Here is a 21,700-nt window from a genome sequence, read left to right as displayed (position 1 = left end):
CAAGCTGTGAACATGGGGGGAAAGGGAGAAAAATACTTAAAAATATTTAAAAACTATGTGTGTAATATGACCCTATCCCTCCGAAATCATAAACACATTAACAGATGAAGGAAAAGATGGTCACCAAAATATTAATGATGATTATCTTGAGGGATGGGATTATAGGTGACTTTTAGTTTATTCCTTATTTTTTCTGTTTTAAATGTTATATAATGAATATAATATAAATAATCAGTGGAAAATAGAGCTATGGTTTTCATTGTGTGTGTGATGGGGGGGCAGTATTGGCAGGTAGAAGTCCCTAGGGAACCTGATTTAATGAGCACACAAGATCAATATTTAATTAACATATCAATTGCTGGCATGTCAACTGATGTTTTCCAAAATCCTTGAGGTATAGGGTCTCTTAAGTAGCCAAACTGTCATCTGAAACATTGTTTACAATTCTCCCATTTAACTAACGCTTAAGGATGGAATGATTACAAATACCAAAGGGGCTGGAGATGATTAAAAGAGGTTTTATTTAAGTGCCACCAAATAACTGGATCTCCTGTTCGCATCACAGCTTAGAATTCCCTCACCAAGTTTATGGCCTGGCAACTTCCAAACCCCTTTAACATTGCCTTCCAAAACAAAAAACAAAACAAAACAATACAAAAAAAAAAAAAAAACTTTTTTAAACTATTTCTTCTTCCAGACCGCTCTGTAGTGGATCTTACAGTCTTTATTTTAAATCCTCAATCTTGGGTTTGCTCTTTTTATTGCTTCGTTCTCATGCTGCTTGGCTTCATCAGTTGGGCATGCACCTTGCTTTGATGGGCACTGCTTTCTGGCTTCTCTTCCCTCTCTCCGTGGGTATGCCAGGTTCAGGGGAGGGCTGCTGGCACCCAGACCTTGTCTACACGGTGCTTGAACATGCCAGACCCTCAAAAACTGTTAGGGTCAGCTGTTTAAACAGCAAGTTGGGCTTCACCTCCTCTTTCTTTTGCAACATTTACTGAGCACTGCTGGGTGTCCAATGTCAGCTCAAGGATTCAAAGGTGAATAACGCATGATCCCAGAGAAATCACACCTGTCTATATAGTTAGTGCTCCACCGCGCAGTGCTGGGGAAACACTTGGTGGGAGGGATGCCATGGACAGAGAAGAGGACGGAGGCAGGGAACAGCTGCTAGCACTTGGCACAGAAAACAGATATGCAAAGGTCTAATGGTTTTCCAAGTGTAGTCCCAGACTAGCAGCATCGGCATCACCTGGGAACTTGTTGAAAATTCTAATTCTCGGGGCTCCACTCCCGACCTACTAAAACAGAAACTTTGGGGATGGGGAGCAGCAATCTGTTTTATCGAGTCCTCCAGGTGCTTCCGATGCACCCTAGAATTTGGGAACCAGGGCTCTAGGAGAGGTCTTAAGACCCTTAGGATGAGGGCAGCCCCGGTGGCGGCGCAGCGGTTTAGCGCCGCCTGCAGCCTGGGGTGTGATCCAGGAGACCCGGATCGAGTCCCACGTCGGGCTTCCTGCATGGAGCCTGCTTCTCCCTCTGCCTGTGTCTCTGCCAATCTCTCTCTCTCTGAATAAATAAAAAATAAAATCTTTTTTTTTTAAATTTTTATTTATTTATGATAGTCACAGAGAGAGAGAGAGAGGCGCAGAGACACAGGCAGAGGGAGAAGAAGGCTCCATGCACCGGGAGCCCGATGTGGGATTCGATCCCGGGTCTCCAGGATCGCGCCCTGGGCCAAAGGCAGGCGCCAAACCGCTGCGCCACCCAGGGATCCCTAAAAAATAAAATCTTAAAAAAAAAAAAGTTGTTGTGGATAACTTAAAAAAAACAAAAGACCCTTAGGATGAAAAGAGGCGAGACGAAACAAGGCTTTGTGCAAGGCCTCGCGTGCAATCAAGGCGGGGGTTAGACTTTGCCCAGCTAGCGAGGCCTCCAGGGCTTTCAGCAGGGGCCTGTCGCGCTTACACAACCCCTCCCATCTCGGTTCCTGGGAGCTCTAGTATCCTCTGCGCGCCCGGGGCGGAGCGCTAATCGGCACGGAGCCGAGTTGCCCCACCCCCACCCCCACCCTCAGCCCGCGACCCCAGGCGGCGAGGCAGGTCGGGCGGCCGGTTTTCTGCCCACGAGCAGGTGAGCGCGTGCAGGAGCCGCCGCGGGCGGAGACCGGGAAGGCACCGCGGGGGAGGCGGCCCCGCGGCCCCAGGCCCCGCCCCCGGCCCGCCCCGGCCCCGCCCCCGGCCCGCCCCTCCCTGGCGCGCGCCCGGCCCGCCTCCTGGGGCGGGGGGAGCCGGCTCGGTCCGCGCCCAGGCGCGCGCCCGCGGCCGGGTTGCAGGGCTGGGCGCGCGCCCCGCGTCCCGGGCAGGAAGATGGTGGCGAGCGCGCGGGTGCAGAAGCTGGTGCGGCGCTACAAGCTGGCGATCGCCACGGCGCTGGCCATCCTGCTGCTGCAGGGCCTGGTGGTGTGGAGCTTCAGCGGCCTGGAGGAGGACGAGCCGGGCGAGGTGCTCCGACGGCCGGGCGGGCGGGCGGGCGGGCAGGCCGGCGCGGGGGCGCGCGGGGTCCTGGGGGGGCTGCGGGCGGCCCCGGCCGGGAAGTGGGGCACCGGCCGCGTGCGTGCCGGCGCGGGCGGCCGCCGGGAGCGGGCATCGGCCCCCTGGCGCCCCTTTCCCAGGAGGCCCCCGGGGACTGCGCGCGGGGGCGGTGCGTGACCCGGAGGCCCGGGCCGCGGCGGACGGGGGCCCGCGCGGGCGGAGCGGGGCTTGGTGCGGTGGTCTCCGGACCGGGGAGCTCTGAAGGTCAGGCGCCGGGAGCAGGACCGGGAGGCGGGGCCGGGCCCGAGCCTGCTCGGAGGTGGGGAGCCCCAGGCCAAACTTTCTGAAGTTGGGAGGGGGCGGGGGTGTGCGCGTCGTGGGCGGAGGAGCGGGGCCGGGGGACCCCGGGCGTCCGCGCCCAGCAGCGCCTGAGCGGCAGCCACTGCTGGAGAAGTGGAGCCCGGGGCTGGAAGTCAGTACGGCAACTGAGGGAGCAGGGAGTGACCCCAAGGGAGAGAACTGGAGTGTCCCCCGGGCATGGCTTTCTTAGCCTGGGGTCTGAAGAAAGGTGGGGGTCTTCAGGAGGAGATGACTGGGGGAAGTGAGCTGGTGAGTAGCCCCAGGACATTAGGGAAGGGAGGGTGGGTGGGCTCTAGCTCTTAGGGAATGGGGATAGCATCAGCTGGGTTAGCAGAGCCTCAGGCCCCAGAGAAGGGACAAACCTGTCCAGCTCAGTACCCAGGTCCCTGCTCTGAGAGTGTCACTCACTCTTGGCTGCTTTCAGCTGGAGGCCCAGACACGTCCCCTACCAGGGTGGTCCAGAAGGGTCCAGTGGGGTATGTGCCATCCTGGAAGGTCCAGGAGTTAGGCCAAACCCTGGCCCTAAGCTGTGGGCCAGAGGGCAGGGCTTCTGTGCCCATACCCCCACCCCCTTGTTTCTGGTGCCTCTAGGGCGGAGAGTCAGACGTTCTGCTTGCCATGTCCTCTTGGGCCTCTCCACCTGGCAGTGTGAAGGCCAGGGAGCCTCCATGTCCACTTACCCTTCCTACAGCTGGGCAGTCTGGAAGGCCTGTTGCGGAGACTGGGAGAAGGACTGCCCTTGTGTTTTGGGAGAGAACCAAGAGGCTGGGATGGTGCAGGAGCTGTAACAGAGTCATGTGAGACCATAACTCCAAAAGGAGCTGAATGGGGTCAGGAAAAGGCTGATTTTGTGACACCCGAGCGGAGTGAGCTTGTTCTGTGTGGACCAGTAAGGAGGAGGAGGACGAGAAGTGTTTTGGGGGTCAGTGTAAGAAGACTGTCTGAGCAGCTGAGACATTCTCCGAAGGCAGTTAGTGCTCGGACCCCAGAGTATGTGAGCAGAGGCCGGTGACCACTCTGGCGAGGGCCATGACACAACATCTGAGGCTTCACAGAAACCAATGGCCCTGAGTCTGTGAGTCTCTGAATGGGCCAAGAGATTGTCCAGGCCTGGAATCCCTGCTGCCCTGCCCACAGCCTGGGGTGGAGAACTGGGGCAGTAGAGTAGTTGGGATCCCACCTCCCCACCTCCTCGTCCAGGTTCCTGGCAGAAGCTGCTAGGGCTGGACTGGACTGGAACAGAAAAGATCCTCAGTGACCTAAAGGTTGTGCAGTCCAGGCAGCCATCAGTGCTTGGACCCATTCAGCAGCCACATCGTCCAAGCTCGGGGTAGCCAGGCATTGTGGAAGGGTGCCTAGGCAAGTGGGCGCCAGCATGCGACCGACCGCCCCGCCTCCCCATCCCAGGTCCTCTTCCCACACTGCTGCTAAGTGGCAGTAAGACCACAGGCATGTCTCCTAACCTCCTTCTGTGTCCTCGGCAGTGTCCCTCCTCAAGAGGGGAGACTGGTAGCACCTCTCTCACTGGGTGATCATGAAGATCAAGAGAAAATGATGCTCGTGAAGTATTTACAGGAGTTCCTGGTGCTCACTGAGCCACCAGTAAATAATATTATCTTGGCTGTGCACACTGGGAATAGGGATTCATCCATCTAGTTGGTCAGTCAGTCAACAAATGTTTGTTAACTCACACTTCCTAGCAGGCACTGGGCTAAGACTGGGGATACAGAAATATATATATATTTTTTTATGATAGTCACAGAGAGAGAGAGAGAGAGAGGCACAGACACAGGCAGAGGGAGAAGCAGGCTCCATGCACCGGGAGCCCGACATGGGACTCGATCCCGGGTTTCCAGGATCGCGCCCTGGGCCAAAGGCAAGCGCCAAACCGCTGCGCCACCCAGGGATCCCGATACAGAAATAAACAACGTAGACAAGGAGGCCCAGGCGCTGAGGGCAATTGGTACACAGGGAGAGCCTGAAAGTGGAAAGGAAACTCGGTATCAAGGGGGTTGGTGGAGCTGGGTGATGGGGGGAGGCTTTGCTGGGAAGCAGCACATGTGCTGAAGAAGCCAGTCATCCTGGGGACAAGGGGGACAGAGTCTGGGTAGAGGCCCTGCAGAGAATGGGCGTGGCTGGCTGGTGTCTTCAAGGAAGGGGAAGGAGGGTGTGGCATGTTCTCGGGAAGAAGGTTCAAGAGCTAGTCTGGGGCACATCCTAGAGACCCCGAGGGAGGGGTTGTAAGTGAAGCAGGAGGGTGGTGGGGCCAGATGTGCATTTCAGATGCACATTCTGCCCATCTGTGCAGGGGCTAGAGTGGAGACTAGGGCTGACCATTAACATCCAAAGAGCCACTTTAGGGTTTTAAAAGCTTTCACAAACATGGTCTCACCACTTACTTTAAACACAGGCTGAGAAGTCTGAAGGTGGTGGGATGTGGGGTAAGTGATTCTGTGTTCTCTGTCTCTGGGGCTCAGAGAAGGGTACCAAGGAGGACTGCAGAGCTGCAAAGTGGCCAGGACTTTGAATGCCTCCTCAGAGGGCAGAGGAATCCTCGAAGGCCTGAAGGCACCCAGGCCAGAGGTCAGAGGGCCAGTAATCAAAGGGCACCCTGACCTCAGGGCTACTGGGGAAAGTCCCTTTGGAAGCACAAGTATGGGGCTCTGCTAATGCCCATATGATCATTGGTGGGAGGAGGGGGAGGTGGGGGCTGGCCATCCAACAGGGACCACTGCCCCATTGTCACTGCTATCCTCAGGTCCCCCAGCTTTCTTTGGGATTGACCTTCTCAGGATCAGCCGGTGCCCTGCTGCAGTGCAGGACACCAAGCGGTCCATCTCCTCCCACATCCTGTCCCCCACCGCAGCCAGCCTGGCCGTGTGCCCCATGCCCTGCCCTCTTGACCAGCTTCCTGTCTTGCTGGTACCAGCTTCCACCCAAGAGCCCACAGCTTCTCTGCCATCTCTAGCCACCTAAGCTCGGGAATGTCTTTCTGTGCCCACCATGTAGCCAGGTCAGATGTCACCTGGTTGACATACACTCAGCCCCATGGAGCTGCAGTCACCCTTCCTGGCTGCCCTCCCCAGCGTGCGTGGGGAGATCTTCCTCCTCCCACCCTGCCTTCCCTCTTGTAGTGTCTCCTCAGATGGGGGTGGACGCCCCTAGCTCTCATCGGGCTCCTCTCGAGAGATCAGAGGGCTGGCTGGGTGCCGTACACAGAAAGCATAGGTGCTTGGGTGGAGTAGGGAGTCTGGCCCTAAGGTAGCTGTCAGCCTGACACTCGAGGTGCCTCCTGTGCTCTGACAGGAGCAGGGGGAGAAACAGGGAAAACTCAACCCAATGGAGTCCAAAATGTCTGAGGGCCTTGGCGCCTCTCCTGACCTCCCATTTGACTATGTCCTAATCCTTTTCCAGTGATGGTAATAGTAATAGTAATAGTAATAGTAATAATAATAATAATAATAATAATAATAATAATAATAATGGTGTCAGCATCTATGGAATGCTGAGCCTGTACCAAGAGCTTTACTCTCATTCATTCATTCAGCCAATATTTATGGAGTGTCTCCCATTCCCAGACACTCTTCTGGGCTCTTGGAATGCATTAGTGAACAAAACAACACAAGCCCGGTCCTCATGGACATTACGTTCTCGTGAGTGGAGAGACACAGAATAACACAGAAGCAATAAATACCTTCTAGCATGAGAGAAGGAAGTAAGTGCTGTGGGAAAAATGAAGCAGAGGATGAAGGAGAGCTGGAGTTTGCACCCAGGGGATCAGGGTGGGCCTTGGTGGGAAGATGCCATCTGAGCAGAGAATTGAAGGGGGCAAGGCCTGGGTGGTGGGGACCTCTAGGGGAGGGCATTCCAGGCACAGGGGACAGTGCATGGCAGGTAGTGTGGAGGGACACTGAGAAGGCCGCTGTGGCTGGAGGAGAGTGAGTGTGAGGAGAGGTTAGTAGGAGATGAGATCAGAAAGGGAGGGGTGGCCAGACACAGCTCCCGGAGCCTCTGTAGGCTCTTGGAGGGCCTTTGGGGTTTGCCCTTGGAGGGAAGGCCATGGGTGGTTTGGTGCAGAGGGGCGGTGAGGTGGGGCTTGTTTTAACAGGAACACGGGCTGCTGTGATGGGAATAGACCATCAGGAAGCCAGAGGAGGAGCAGGGGGACCAGGGACGCTGGGCAGGTGTGGTGGTGATGGAGGTCGGGAGAGGTGGTGAGACTCTGGATGTATCATGAAGGTGGCCCCACCAGGGCTTACTGGTGAGGGATCGATGTGAGGTCTGAGGGAAACGAGTCAAGATGACTCCCCCCAATGATCTGAAAGAGAGGGTCGCCATTAACAGGTCGGGGAGGAAGTGGAGGAGCTCACTTTTGGACTCGTGGGTTCGAAAGGTCTATCAAGTTCCCAAGGGAGATATTGAAGGGGCAGGCAGGCATTTAAACACCTGAAGGTTCAAGGGAGAAGTCCAGGCCAGAGGGAGAAACCCGAGAGTGGCTGGACTCAGGTCCCCCCGGGAAGCGAGGGTCAGGAAGGGCCCCAGAGTGGCCTTGGGGAGACCAAGGAGAGTGGGCCAAGGCAGCCGGGGAGGCAGCAGAAGCCCCAGGAGGGCAGCTGGGGGTCTAGTGAGGAGGCTGCTATGGACCAGCAGGTCATGCTGTCTGTCCAGAGGCCAGGCCAGAGAAGGCGAGGCCTGTGGTGCGTGGGTGGGGAGGCCCACGGAGGGGTCCCAGGGGATGGTGAGGGCGCGGCAGATGGCCGTCACAGCTCCTTCCAGCACACTAGCTCACTCTCTGTCCCGTTCACGCTCCCACCTCCTTCCCTACCTGCTCAGAGAAGGTCGGCAGCCTGGGGGAGTCATCTCAGCCAGCAGACAGGAGCCACATGTCGTCTGGGTGCCAGCTACTCCGCTGGACAGGGGGAGATGGGGCTGGGGTGACGGTCCCTCACCTGGGAGCCCAGCCTGCTGGAGGAGTGTTCCCCTCCCGGGCAAACGGGATGGTTCACATTGGGGACTTGGAGCTGGATCTTGGAGGATGGGTGGGATTTGGTCCAAAAAGAAGGGGTGCCGAGAAGGGGGACAGGGAGAGGGGGAGTCAGGTGTGCTGGGCCATCTAGGGGAGTACCTGGTTGGAGGAGAGACATAGGAGCCAGGAGGCGGGTGTGGCAGCCGGGATTTCCCTTCTAGGACGAAGCACCTCGAGGAGGAGCAGTTAGGTAGCAGCCTCCGGCCGCGGGTGCCCTGCGGCCCTGCCTCAGCCTTCCGGCCAGTGCCTGCGTGCGGCAGTGGTTCCCGGCCGTCTGCACGGTTCCCACCAGCTGGCCAAGGCTGTCCCGGGCTGCGCTGTTGTCTGAAGCTCTCCCTTCTGTCCCTTCTAACACCAGGGGCAGGCTGGCTTGACATCTCAGGCTCGGCCTGCCGACTCCTGCCCCCCCCCCCCCCCACACACACACACATCATCCGTAGGTGTGAACCTGGTGAGAGTCACGCACTCCAACTCCACCTTGGTCTCTGGCTCCCAGAGAAGCCAACCAACATCAGGGTCTCAGGCTTCCCCTCCGTGCTCCCCAGCAGGCGAGGCCCCTTGGCTCTCATGGCCTCCGCACTGCCACGTGGAAACGCTGCAGTTGGTAGAATGCTTTCCTCCTGTCTCCTCCTGTTTCCTCCCTGTCCCCACCCGGGGCCTGGCCGGGACTCCTGCGTCCTCTGCAGGGTCTCCATGCCTTTCTTTTGTGACATATGCAGACCTTCACTTTCATATTTGTTGGAAAAAAGAGCAGTGTCTGAATCAAAAGTACAAGGTGGACACAGTGCCCTGTGGCCTGAGCATGTGGGGATGTGGGGCAGTGGGGCCACGGGGCAGATGGCACCTCCTCCCTGGTGAGTCAGGAAGGCCTCCCAGGGGAGGCATTCCTTGTGCAGAGTCCTCCAATGAATGGCACCCCTCGGGGCAGAGGGTGAGGCTGGGTCTTGTAGGCCTGAGGCCAGCAGAGGAGCTACAGGGCAGGAGGACAGTGACTGTCCCTGTGACCTGGGTCTGCCTGTCTTCTACAGAAAGGAAGGCAGAGGAAGCCACGGCCCCTGGACCCCGGCGAGGGCTCCAAGGACACGGACAGCTCAGCCGGGCGGCGCGGCAGCGCAGGCAGAAGGCATGGGCGCTGGCGGGGCCGTGCTGAGAGCCCGGGCATGCCCGTGGCCAAGGTGGTCCGTGCTGTCACCAGCCGGCACAGGGCCAGCCGCCGGGTCCCACCGGCCCCGCCCCCGGAGGCCCCCGGCCGCCAGAACCTGAGCGGGGCGGCAGCCGGGGAGGCGCTGGTCGGGGCGGCTGGCTTTCCACCACATGGAGACACGGGGAGTGTGGAGGGCGCCCCTCAGCCCACGGACAATGGCTTCACCCCCAAGTGCGAGATCGTGGGCAAGGACGCGCTGTCCGCACTGGCCCGGGCCAGCTCCAAGCAGTGCCAGCAGGAGATCGCCAACGTGGTGTGCCTGCACCAGGCCGGGAACCTCATGCCCAAGGCTGTGCCCCGGCACTGCCAGCTGGCTGGTAAGAATAAGAGACAGGCATTGGGCAGAGGGGTGGTAACCCCCGGGGGGTGGCACAGCAGGGATCCTCACTTTCGTTCCTCAGAGGAGGGAAGCTCAGAGGGGCCCACCTCCCTAGCTGAGCTGGTGACAGGGGCAGAGCTAGGACCAGGGAGTGTCAGGCTCCAAGTCCAGGGTCCTTCCTTGGAAGGCAGGCAGTCCCTCTTCCCGCCTCCCTGCCATCCTGTGGCCTGGGGAGGGGCCTCACTGATGCCCTGTTCTCTCCTCTCAGGGAAGATGAACCCCGGCATCCAGTGGGACGAGGTCCGGGCCCAGCAGCCCGTGGACGGCCCCCCAGTACGAATCGCCTACATGCTGGTGGTTCATGGCCGTGCCATCCGCCAGCTAAAGCGTCTCCTCAAGGCTGTCTACCATGAGCAGCATTTCTTTTATATCCATGTAGACAAGGTACTGTTGGGGGGACAACACAGGAATCTGAGCGAGTAGCATCGAGACCCAGAAGGTCACAGATAGCCAGGCTCTCTGATCTGCTCAGATGACCCACAGATAGGAGAGGAGACCTAGAATGTGGAGAACAGCCAGCACAGGTGACATAGCCCCTTAGGAGCTGGAGCCCTGCCCTGCAGTCTCTCCATTACATGTCACTTGTCCTGGAGATGGGGTGGGGAGGTTGTCATGCTAGTGGGGGGGCCCCCTGCGACTGCTGAGTACCCCCACCTACCCCCGCAGCGCTCCAACTACCTGCACCGCGAGGTGGTGGAGCTGGCCCGGCAATATGATAATGTGCGGGTGACACCCTGGCGCATGGTCACCATCTGGGGCGGGGCCAGCCTGCTGCGGATGTATCTGCGGAGCATGCAGGACCTGCTGGAGGTGCCTGGCTGGGCCTGGGACTTCTTCATCAATCTTAGTGCCACCGACTACCCAACCAGGTAGGGGGCAGTGCCCTGAATCCTCCAGAGCAGAAGGTGGCCTGTGGGGGTCCTGGGCATGGGAGGGGCCTGATTGACTCCTTCCCTTCCCCCAGGCCTCATTCTGCTCCCCGGACCACAGCCTCGTTTTAAGGGGAGGGGCTGGTGAAGGTGATGTCAGGATTGAGAGTGACAAGAGACTAGGAAGTAAGCAGAGGCCTGGACAGACATGGGGCACATGGTCAAAGGGCAAGGGGCGGAGGAGGGCTGTAGGTGCCCACCACCGCAGAGCATCATCTGGGGGCAGGGCATGTGGTCAGGACAGCTGTCCGTGAGGCAGGGAGGGGCAGAGGGCGAAGACAGAGGGGTGCCAGTGGGGAGTGTGCCCTGGGCCTGAGCCAGTCCCCTTAGACACACTGCCCATGCCCCATCCTCTCCCCAGAACCAACGAGGAGCTGGTGGCTTTCCTGTCTAAGAACCGAGACAAGAACTTCCTCAAGTCACATGGCCGGGACAACTCCAGGTGAGGGGTCGGGGAGGCCCCCCCCTTGCCCTGCTTGCAGCCAGGTTGTAGAGCCTACAAACCAAGCCCACCCAGATTGAGGCCTGCTGGTTCCTAGGCACACAAGAGAGCCTCCCCCAACCCCCTCCCCCCCCCCATGACTCTCATCATGGCCTATCTGCCATCTGCAGGTTCATCAAGAAACAGGGTCTGGACCGGCTCTTCCATGAGTGTGACTCACACATGTGGCGCCTGGGTGAGCGGCAGATCCCAGCAGGCATCGTGGTGGACGGCGGCTCCGACTGGTTCGTGCTGACACGCAGCTTTGTGGAGTATGTGGTATACACAGACGACCCGCTCGTGGCTCAGCTGCGCCAGTTCTACACATACACGCTGCTCCCCGCCGAGGTGGGTAACCCACATCCCCAGCCGGGCCAGGGAGGCCGTGGGACGGGGTGCCCGTGGCTCACCCTCCACCCCGCCCGCAGTCCTTCTTCCACACGGTGCTGGAGAACAGCCCGGCCTGCGAGAGCCTGGTGGACAACAACCTGCGCGTCACCAACTGGAACCGCAGGCTAGGCTGCAAGTGCCAGTACAAGCACATTGTGGACTGGTGTGGCTGTTCGCCCAACGACTTCAAGCCGCAGGACTTCCTCCGGCTGCAGGTGCTTTCCTAGGACCCCCTGTCCCAGCCCCCGGCCCCATCCTGGCCCCAGCCTCTGTCTGTGAGAAAGGAATCAGGGTGAGCACCTCGGGGAACCTGGGGTGCTGGGGCTCCAGTGGCAGGAGGAAAAGTCCCAGGACCCTGATTGCTAGGTGCCAGGAGGGCCCCCCCCCCAACCCTAGCTACACCGCCTGGGACCTCCAGACCCCTTCATCCCCATTGCCTCTCCTGCTCCAGCAAGTCTCCAGACCCACCTTCTTCGCCCGGAAGTTTGAGTCGACTGTGAACCAGGAGGTACTGGAAATCCTGGACTTCCACCTGTATGGCAGCTACCCGCCGGGCACGCCAGCCCTCAAGGCCTACTGGGAGAACACCTATGATGCAGCCGATGGCCCTGGTGGGCTCAGTGACGTCATGCTCACCGCTTACACCGCCTTCGCCCGCCTCAGCCTGCGCCATGCTGCCACCGCTATACCCCCACTGGCCACCCCACTCTGCAGGTGAGACCTCCCTTCGACATATCGCAGGCCCTCAGGGTGTGGCACTCCATGGGGAGGCCAGTCAGAAAGAGCCAGGGAGCCCCAGGGAGCCCCCAGTCGGAAGCAGGGGAAAATGCAAATAGAACAAAACAAGTGAGAGCCAGGCACATAGGTGCCGTGGGTGCGAGATCTGGGGCAAAAGAAGTGCCTAGGGATGGGGGACTCCCCAGAGCCCCCTCCCTGGGACTCCAGGCCAACTCGAGTGTGCTGATGGCATCTCCCTTTCTCCCTGCTGGAACCTTCTTAGGTTTGAGCCCAGGGGCTTGCCGTCCAGCGTGCACCTGTATTTCTATGACGACCATTTCCAGGGCTACCTGGTGACGCAGGCGGTGCAGCCCTCAGCCCAGGGGCCGGCAGAGACGCTTGAGATGTGGCTGATGCCCCAGGGGTCGCTGAAGCTGTTGGGGCGCAGTGACCAGGCCAGCCGGCTCCAGAGTTTGGAGGTGGGACAGGCCCTCCCCTTGCTTTCTCTTGACCCCCAGCAAGACCCAGGGTAGTGGGGAGAGGGGGACAGACACCAAGGGAGGGATAAGGACTGGGTGCACGGGCTCTTCTTTCCCAGCAATGGAGCCAGTGTCTCCCTGGCAGGTGCACGCTGAGGAGGGCCTCCCACCCCGGGGTGCACAGAGGGCATGCAGTGAGCAGGGTAGAGACTGTAGTTGCCCTACAGTGCAAGCCCAGTCTTCTAAAGCACAGTGGCTTTCTTCTAGAGGGACTTGGAGATTCCATTAGGCTTTGGAGTGTCCTTCCTCTGGCTCTTTCTCAGAGGCCGTGGCTTCATGTGGGGATGGTCTCTGGGCAAAGCCTCCAACCTCATCTCTGCCTTACTGCCCCTACTACTATGGAACAAGCCAGAATAGGAGTCCAGAACAAATTTCAGAGCGGAGAAAGATATTAGAAAAATCCTAGTCGAAGCTCTTCCTTTTGCAAATGGGGAAACTGAGGCCTAGAAAGATACAGTGACTGGCCCAAGTTCATGCAGAGTTAGAGGCAGCAGCAGAGTAGAGAGGACTTGCCCTCCCCTCCACCCGGCTCCTGCCCAGCTGCCTCCCTCCCTACAGGTTGGCACTGAGTGGGACCCCAAAGAGCGTCTCTTCCGGAACTTTGGGGGTTTGCTGGGGCCACTGGATGAGCCTGTAGCCATGCAGCGCTGGGCCCGGGGCCCCAACCTCACAGCTACTGTGGTGTGGATCGACCCCACCTACGTGGTAGCCACGTCTTACGACATTGCGGTAGACGCGGACACCGAGGTCACGCAGTACAAGCCCCCACTGAGCCGGCCCCTGCGGCCCGGGGCCTGGACTGTCCGACTGCTTCAATTCTGGGAACCCCTGGGTGAGACCCGCTTCCTCGTGCTGCCGTTGACCTTCAACCGCAAACTACCTCTCAGGAAAGGTAAGGATCTAGGCCCAGAAGCCAGACAGGATACAGTTTGTGCTGGTGACCCCAAGAGGCAGACCATCAGAGCTGACCCTCGAGTAGGGGAAGAGGCAAGGTTGGGGCCTGGATGGTCTGTCCCTTAGGATCCCCACACCGTGCTAGGGTAGCGAGGCAAGCTTGGTGGCCAGGTGGACTTGGTTTTGGAATATCGCTTTGACACTTTAATTGTGCCTTTATCCTCAGCAGATTACTTGGCCTTCTGATCCGATTGGCCACCCAGTCCATCATGTGGCTGGGTGGGCAGGGTCCCATGGCCCTCCCCACAGGCATAGGCTTCAGGTTCCCTCAAGGAGGGCCTAATACAACTGCCTCCTGGGAGATATTAGGGATGAGTATATGGGTAAAAGTGGCTTGTATACAGTAGGTGCTCAATAGGGAGGTAGATGTTTTCTTGCTCTGGCTATGTCCTATCACAGAGAAGGTGAGTCAGAGCAAGGGTAACCCAGACAAAGATGGGGTACTGGGGGTGCTGTGGCAGATCCAGAGCAGACGAGCCACACCCCTGTTCTCCCGGGACTCCCAGCCTGATGCAGGAGGTGGGGACAAATGGAGGCCAGCGTTCCACCAGGCCGGTATTGGAGCTGAGCCCTGATGAGCTGGAATTTTATAGACAGAAAAGGCTATTCTAAGCTGAGGAGACAAACCCCACAGGCATCTGGTGCATGAGGGAAACTGGGCCGAGGGGGTAGGAGATAAGGGCTGGTGGGAAGGAAGGCCAGCAAAGCTAGGAGGGCCTGAGTGTGGGGCCCCTGATGGCTCTGGGAACCACTGGAAGTAGCTGAGAAGGGGCATAGGGGACAGAGACCAGACCATTATGGGAAAGTTACCTTATCTTCCAAAGTGCCTTGAATCCACTCTTCCAAATCGTCAAGTTGGGAATTCAGAGATTATGGTCTTGATTTTATAAAACTAACAGTTTTACAGGTATAAAAAGTTCTGTGGATTAGCACAAGGTCACAAGTCACTCAGCAAGTTGTGACTCTGTGTTCGAGTTGGGACAGAAGCTGGGGTGCCCAGACCTGAATGCCAGGGTCTGGCCTTCATGGAATCAGTTAGGCGGGGCTCACTTACTGCCTCTTTTGCACCCCCCAGATGATGCCAGCTGGCTGCACGCCGGGCCACCCCACAACGAGTACATGGAGCAGAGTTTCCAGGGCCTTAGTGGCATCCTGAACCTGCCTCAGCCAGAGCCCGCAGAGGAGGCCGCCCGCCGGCACGCAGAGCTCACAGGCCCGGCACTTGAGGCCTGGACAGATGGGGAGCTGAGTGGCTTCTGGTCTGTGGCCGGACTGTGTGCCATGGGCCCCTCCGCCTGCCCCTCCCTGGAGCTCTGCAGACTGACCAGCTGGAGCTCTGTGTTCCCCGACCCCAAATCAGAGCTGGGGCCTGTCAAAGCAGACGGGCGACTCAGGTAGCAGGGCCCCAGCCAACACCTCCGGATGACCCGGGGAATTGCACCTTACAGACAATGGAGGGGTGTTCCCCTCGCAGCAGGCAAGAACCAGAGGCCCAGGCAGTATGTCCCTGCCAGCCATTAAGAACCCGAGCAGACGGCAGGGAAGGTGGGCGTGGTACTTATTGCTGATGGTTCTGCTGGGGACCAGAGGGTTGGCAGGAATGTGGGGAGAAGGGCTCCAGCCTTCATGCCCCGCTCCTCCTCACTTTCCTTCTAGGTTTCTTGGTTTTTTGGTTTTTTGGTTTTTGTTTTTTGGTTGTTGTTTTTAATGGGTGATAGGGGGAGGAACTGGAAATGAAAACTGTGCAATAGGACTCAGAGCAGCCCCAGGAAGTGGGCCATGGCTCTGGGGAGCAGGGGCCTGAGGAGCCCATCTGCTGTTGCTCTGGAGGAGGCTGAGCTGGCCTCAATCTCCAGGGCCTCGTCTCTCCCCCCCCACCCCCCGCCTGGGCCTGTGGTGCTCATGGCTGAAGCTCTCCAGGGGTACAAGTGCCATGCCAGGCTCTGAGGCCCGGAGAACAGGTGATTTGGGGGAGCGCTGCAGAGCTGGACTCTAGCGAGACAGCCTCTCCTCTTATAGCCAGGGGACTGTAAAAGAAGGGGTGGGGCTGGCTCAAGGGCTTTCCGGCATGTCCTGCCCCTTGGTAGGCAAGGCAGGGCATCAGGGCCTGCTGAGACCAACACAGAGTCTCCCAGGTACCCAGAACTGCAAGCAGGGCCTGGGCTCCCGCCCTGGAGGGGCGAGCCCTCATGAGCAGTGTGGGAAGAGGACTCTGTCGGGGCTCTCAGAAGAACCTAGAGCAGCATTGTGCCTGAAGCTCAGTGTGAAGTCTGAAATATGCAACAGAAGAAATATATCTCTATCTCTCTAAGTCAAGCCTCTGTGTCTTTTCCTCCTGAGTGTTGGGAAGCTGTCACTGTCTGGCCTTCTGAACGTCTTCACTGGTATGTGTTGGTAGCCATGAGAAGGTGGAGGTTTCACTCCCCTAGAGTGGGAACGGTTTAGAATCCAAGAACTAAGAGGGATGCAAGAACCCATCTAAAACAGCTCCCTCTTTTTTCTGAGGGCTAAACAGGCCCAGAGAGGCTTGGACACTCGCTCATTGCCACCCAGTAGACCAGTGCAAAAGCCAATTCAGTTCTCAAGGGTCTTGACCCAGCAGCTCCACAGGAGGTCAGCATGTTTGCCTTTGGCATCACCAGGGGCCCATCCCATGAGCCCTCCTCACTGTCCTGCCCAGCTCTGACTTATGGTGCATCCTCCAGGATGGAGACAGCCCCAGCCATGGGCTGATCGTTACTGTTGGAGCTTTAGGGACAAGAGTGGTCCCTGGCCACCATCCTAAGCCCTGGGAGGGCCATGCTGGAAAGGTTTGTCTAGCCTCCCTCCTCTGCCAAGCCCTTTCTCCCTCCAGGTCTCCTGCCATTGTCAGCAGGGGCTCTGCATCAGCCCTTCACACTACTGAATGTGGAAGTGAAGGTTTCTCGGATCTTTAAAATCCTCCCATCAGGAGTGCCAGTGGGTTAAGCAGCTGCTTAGGTCATGGCATCAGGTCATGATCTCAGGGTCCTGAGATTGAGCCCTGCATGGGGCTCCTGCTCAGCAGGGAGTCTCCTTCTCTCTCTCTCTCTCTCTCTCTCAAATAAATAAAATCTTTAAAAAAAAAAAAAAATCCATCAGCGGGTCATGCCTCTTGCTCAGCTCTGTTTGGGGGAACAAAGAGTTTCATTCCGGCCTAGACTGCCACATGTCTCGTTTTCCTAGTGGCCAGGAGAGGGCGCCCCTGACCGCCAGGAAGGGTGGTGGGGTTGTCTGCTCAGCCAGTGCCGACCCTGCACGCAGGATCTCGTTGAATCCTCACAACCCTGTGAGGCTAGCACTTTTATTATCTGCATCTGGCACATCAGGAAACTGAAATGATGAGCCCGAAGTCACAGCTCTCAGGCGGTGGCAGCAGGCTCCCGACGGAGGCAGGAGGCCTGTGTACCACTCACATCACCCCTTGCCCTCCTTAGGGCAGGTCGCCAGGAAAGAGCTGACAGAAAGACCTCCTAGGAAACAGTGCTTGGTTAGGCACTAGGATGACATTTTTCTGGCTGCTATTTTTGTGAACTTCTGAAACTCCCTTCTGAGTCTCTAGAATTTTTTTTTTAACATCAACTCTTAGGTCGATAAAAAGATATTAACCAGGTAATGTTATGCCCAGGTAGTAATGGTCAGATCATTGGCTGGCTGAGGACTCCCCACCCAGTTGGCAGTGTTCACCTGGGCTGTTTGTTGGGTTAGCACAAGTTTCCAGAGGCTTTGTTTTTGACCTCGATGGGGCATGCGCTCTCTGTTTCAGCCCCTGCCACGTTCACCCCATCACAGCAGGCCCTGGTTACTTATTACTCATGACTGTCCTTTGCCGTGAATGTCCTGAGTTTGCACATTTAGCCCAGTGGTGGGGCATCCTGACTGAGGGTTCTGAGTTCATTGGTGTGGGGTGGGAACGCAGTGAAGGTATGGTTTCAAAGCTCCCCCAGGAGATTCTAATTTGCAGGGCAGCTTCACCTGCACGGCTCTAGCCTCCTGAGTTGGAACCCAGACCAGGCTCCAGGCTCTAGAACCCCTGGTTGGTTCAGAAGGCAGGTTTGGCTGTGGAGGCCCTCCTCTCTCAGCCTCTCCCTTGTGCAAGCCACTGAGGCAAGAGCAAGTGCAGCTTCTCTGTTGCTGTGTTCCCCACCCCCATCTTTCTAGAAGGTTAGCTCAGCCTGGAGGCTTGGGCTCTTTGAGCCTTCTCTGAAATCCTTCCCAGGCTGGGCCAATGGGGTCAAGATCAGGGTTCAGGGCAGGTGGGATTTGGGATGGGGGTGGGGGTGGCTGGGGCAGGCTGGACCCCCTGGGCTGCAGAATTCCTTTGTAGGAAGGAGGAGAGCCTGGGCAGACGCTTTTGTTATTTTGTGTCCCCCTTTCCCCCACTGCCCCTGTGCCTGAATTCCAGGGCAACCTTGGACCCCTCAGTTCCCTTAGAGAGGGGAGCCAAGAGCAGAAGAGAGCCAATTGGCATCCTGAGCCCAGTTATCTGGGCCACTGGGAAGTGTCGAGGCAGAGTCGCTGGGAGGTTATCTGGAACGGAGAAGTACAGAGGGTCGGTGTGAGTTGGAGCTCCCCTGGCTGGTATACCAGAAGCTGAGTCTATTCCTGCCAGCCTCTAATGAAAGTTGTAGAGGGATCTTCATGGCTGCCAGGCCCGCAGAGGGGAATGCCCTCTGTGGGACATGAGATCATGGCACCACATTGGCAGGATGAGCAGAGGCAGAGGCTGACAACCTGGAGACCTGCTCAAAGATGCTCTGGTCTGAATGCACTTGCTTCTCTGGGCCAGAGTTCCTGGTTGGGGAGTGGCCCTGCTGGCTGTCTTCAAGGTGGCTCCAGGCTGATGCCCCTTCTTGCCACCCCTTTGCCACTGCTGTTCTGCGTGCACAGATCACCATGCACAATAGCCTTCTAGCCATAGTTGTGGCCACCGAGGAGTACCTACTGCTGTCCTGAGTCCTAGGGTTGGATCAGAAGTACCCTTGACCTCTCACCATGGACCGGAAGCCCAGCCTCTTCATCTATAGGGCCACCTAGAGCAAGCTACTTGGGAAGAATGCTGTTTGGCTGGGCCCTTACCTGCCGAGTTCTGGGACACCGTGGTCCATGATAGTGGAGAAGGGGTTGGGAACCAGAGTCTGAGTTCAGGCCCTAGAGTCCTCCTTGGCCCCCTCAGACCCACTTCTAAGGCTGTCTAGCCCTGCCAGCAGTTCCTTCCCCGCCCCCCAAGTTTGTCCCTCTCTAAACTATTTTTTTCTTCCCTCTCTAAACTTCTTACACGTATCACTTCCCCAGCTAAAGAGACAGGATAAAGCTACACTGCTCTCCTAAATAAGCCTGCTGCAGGGGTTTGGTGCAGCAGCAGAAAGGGAGCTGCCTGCACCTCAGTTTCCCCTGCATGGCAAACTGATGCTAGACCAGCCAGGTCAATACTACCTAATTTCTGGAGTGGGATTCTGATGTAAGGAGGTGAGATGGGCCCATGCATGCCACGTGCAGACTGGACCCTTGACTGTGCCTCTGGGGGGAGGACAGTTTTGTCCTGGTGTTCATTGTGGCCATCCTGCTGCTGCTGCTGTACCTTCATGGGCCCCAGTGCTGCTAGGGTCTCTGCTCCTGCCACTTGCTCCAGAGCTCCAGCCAGTACGTAAGTAACCCTACCCATCCACCCTTCCCTTCGTGCCCTCCTACCCCAATCCCTGCTCTCTGGCCAGGGAAGAGGCCTTTCAAATCTACTCTATGGATTCTGTACCTTCCGGCCTGGGTTCCCTTGGGGCCAAGGCAGCAGTGTGGGAAGGGTTATTAAAGGTCCTTGCCAGGGCAGCCCGGGTGGTTCTGCGGCTTGGCATGCCTTTGGCTCAGGGTGTGAAGGGCTCCCTGCATGGAGCCTGCTTCCTCTCTGCCTGTGTCTCTGCCTCTCTCTCCCTCTCTGTGGGTCTCTCATGAATAAATAAGTAAAATCTAAAAAAATTGCAGATACAAAAAATAAAGTCCTTGCTAGCATCCTGGCTGGTTATTGTTATTGTTAAAGGGGACCCGGTGCTGGGAGCTGCTGGTGAGGACAAAGGTCTTAAGACATTCCAGCTCTCCAAGCAACTGGAAACACCCTCTCCTGAGCAACCAGGGGAAAGTCTAGAGCACTGACTTCATGAGAGAGGGAGGTGGTGGCTACAATACTGTCAGGCCTTTCCCCAGGGACGGGGCACCATATGGGAGTCTGGATATGGAAAGCAGGAATTGTCTGACCTGCAACCTCCACATGCTCTGATGTATCCCGCACCCCCACCCCCACAAGCGCAATTCTAGGGGCCAGAGAGGTTGGAGAGGTGGGCACAGGAGGAGGAGGCTTTCTCTGACTCTCCCTGAAGGGCATCAGAAGTGGCTGCCAGACCACAGGAAAATGAGCTGGTGGCCAGAAAGGAGTGGTATCTCTACACTGAGCGCATCTCAGAAATGCTGAGTGAGCTCTGTTCCTTGGTCTCACTGGAGAGAACTAAAGGGGATGGGGAGAGTGACATAGGGACAGAAGGGCTGGGCTCTGTTCTCTTACTTACTGACCCTGAATCTGGAGCTTCACTGAGTCCTCCCTCACGCTCCCCAGGACTTCCCCCTTCCCTGCTTCTACACCATGGGACTCCCCAGCAAGGTCCAGGCAGTGGAAAGCTGCTGAGCTTCCTGAGGGATGCTGGTGAGGGAGGATTCTTGGGGCTGCCACTCAGGAGTCAGCAGAGAGGTGTGTGCTAGGGGCCTGAAGCCAGGCCAGGGGCTTAGAGTGGCTAAGGGAAGGATGGGATGATGCCTAGATTTCTGGGAGAGGAGGGCATGTGGTGCCCTAATCTGAGGCTCACCCTGGGGAAGGTCCAGATGGAAGCTGCATGCCTGCCTGGTTCCCTCAGCTTTTCTTGATTATAGGGCTATTCCCAGAGGGGCAGGGTATTCTGGGTGGTGCTGCCACTGTGGCAGCTGGCTCACCTGCCCAGCTACAAAAGTATTTGAAAAAAGGACCAGCAGAAGCTGATTCACCAGCCGATTGCACAGCGCTTTGGGATCTGGGCCTGCAGAGGTGAATGTTCAACATTCCTAGCCACAGGTGCCTTGAAGAGAGCTTTTTTTTCATATTACTCTTACACATAATGCCCAATTAGAGCCCTTCAGACTAGGAGGAAAGTGCCACTGATGGAGAGCTCCAGGGTTTGAAAAGAGGCCCCATTTCACCTCTTTGGGAGGAGGGAAGGACAGCAGACCCCAGCCCAGGAGGGGCCTGCCCTGGGATTCAGAGCAGGCTCCTGTGGAAGGGTTTCCATGGTGGCAACAGCAACAGGGTTTGACTTGTTTCCAGGAAAGAACATCAGTGGGGGAGAGGAGACACAGAAGCCAAAGCCTGAAGAAAGTATGTGCATGTATGGGCAGGTGGAGAGAGGCTGGTGGGTCAGGAAATGGTTAATGCCTTTACTCCTCAGTTGCTACCAAGCCATGAGGAGGCCCTACCGTCACTGCCTGCACCACCACCCAACTGTGGCTCTGCTGGCCCACCCCATGAAGCAGCCACCTCCTCTCCTTGGGGCAACAACGCTTTGTAGGAGGGAACAGCCTCTTGCATCTGCCCCTTCCTGCTTCTCCAGGGGACTGGCCGGGACAGTGCTGAGCTGACAAACATGCCCCCAGCAATCTTCCCAGCTGGGCCTTGGTACATGAGACCCCACAAGAAGGGAGCCAAGGTGAACCCCAAAAAACTCTGGGTCACCCCTGCAAAAATCTGCAGGTGGAGAATATGGGGTCATGCCCTGAGAGAACGAAGTGGCAAGTTCATGCAGACATCCTAAATTGTGGGGCTTGTGTCCCCAAACCCCGAAGCTCCTGCCTGCAGAGCTGAGGGTCCTTGGACGGGAGCCACAGGACTCTACAAGCCCCACTGCAGCTGCAGCCAAAACTGCCTACCTCCAAAGGCCAGGATGACCCTCTGCTCCAGGTGAGACTTTCTTCCGGACCCTTCCACTTGAAGCTAAGCCTCTATGGTCTTGGGTTGTACTGACAATGAAGGTTGGCCCCCACCCACTCTAGGCCCAGACTGAGTATTCCTAAAGCTAGATCCTTGGCTGCTGTTTATGGTTTGAGAGAAACCAAGAACCAGAAAAGGATGTGAGGAGGGTGTGCCTCTCTCCAGGTGCA

The 21,700-nt window shown here is 57.6% G+C and overlaps 1 protein-coding gene and 1 long non-coding RNA gene across 2 annotated transcripts; one reads left to right on the top strand and one right to left on the bottom strand.

Moving 5' to 3' along the window:
- Positions 1–502: 502 nt before the first annotated feature.
- On the bottom strand, positions 503–3,812 carry LOC140606539 (uncharacterized). The gene is made up of 2 exons (XR_012008890.1): positions 3,303–3,812; positions 503–1,569 (listed from the first exon to the last, which is right to left on the bottom strand). It is a non-coding gene; the product is annotated as an uncharacterized lncRNA (long non-coding RNA).
- XYLT2 (xylosyltransferase 2) lies at positions 2,314–15,824 on the top strand. The gene is made up of 11 exons (XM_072780111.1): positions 2,314–2,504; positions 8,949–9,441; positions 9,712–9,887; positions 10,170–10,372; positions 10,794–10,874; positions 11,045–11,261; positions 11,342–11,518; positions 11,755–12,017; positions 12,304–12,499; positions 13,118–13,451; positions 14,589–15,824. Exons 1-11 carry the CDS (start codon positions 2,370–2,372, stop codon positions 14,909–14,911), a joined length of 2,598 nt encoding a protein of 865 aa, XP_072636212.1. The 5' UTR covers positions 2,314–2,369; the 3' UTR covers positions 14,912–15,824.
- The last annotated feature ends 5,876 nt before the right edge of the window (positions 15,825–21,700 follow it).

This window comes from Canis lupus, chromosome 16 (genome assembly GCF_048164855.1).
Source record: "Canis lupus baileyi chromosome 16, mCanLup2.hap1, whole genome shotgun sequence".
Lineage (NCBI taxonomy): Eukaryota > Metazoa > Chordata > Mammalia > Carnivora > Canidae > Canis > Canis lupus.
Note: the sequence above shows the minus strand (reverse complement) of the source record. Positions and strands in the feature narration are given on the sequence as shown.

What these genes read in the sequence shown, in the direction of transcription:
- XYLT2 (XM_072780111.1), top strand. Translation starts at nt 2,370, where the DNA reads ATGGTGGCGAGCGCGCGGGTGCAGAAGCTGGTGCGGCGCTACAAGCTG. An exon ending in AGGAGGACGAGCCGGGCGAG is followed by an intron (nt 2,505 to 8,948) that starts GTGCTCCGACGG and finishes TGTCTTCTACAG; the next exon opens with AAAGGAAGGCAGAGGAAGCC. An exon ending in ACACGCTGCTCCCCGCCGAG is followed by an intron (nt 11,262 to 11,341) that starts GTGGGTAACCCA and finishes CCCCGCCCGCAG; the next exon opens with TCCTTCTTCCACACGGTGCT.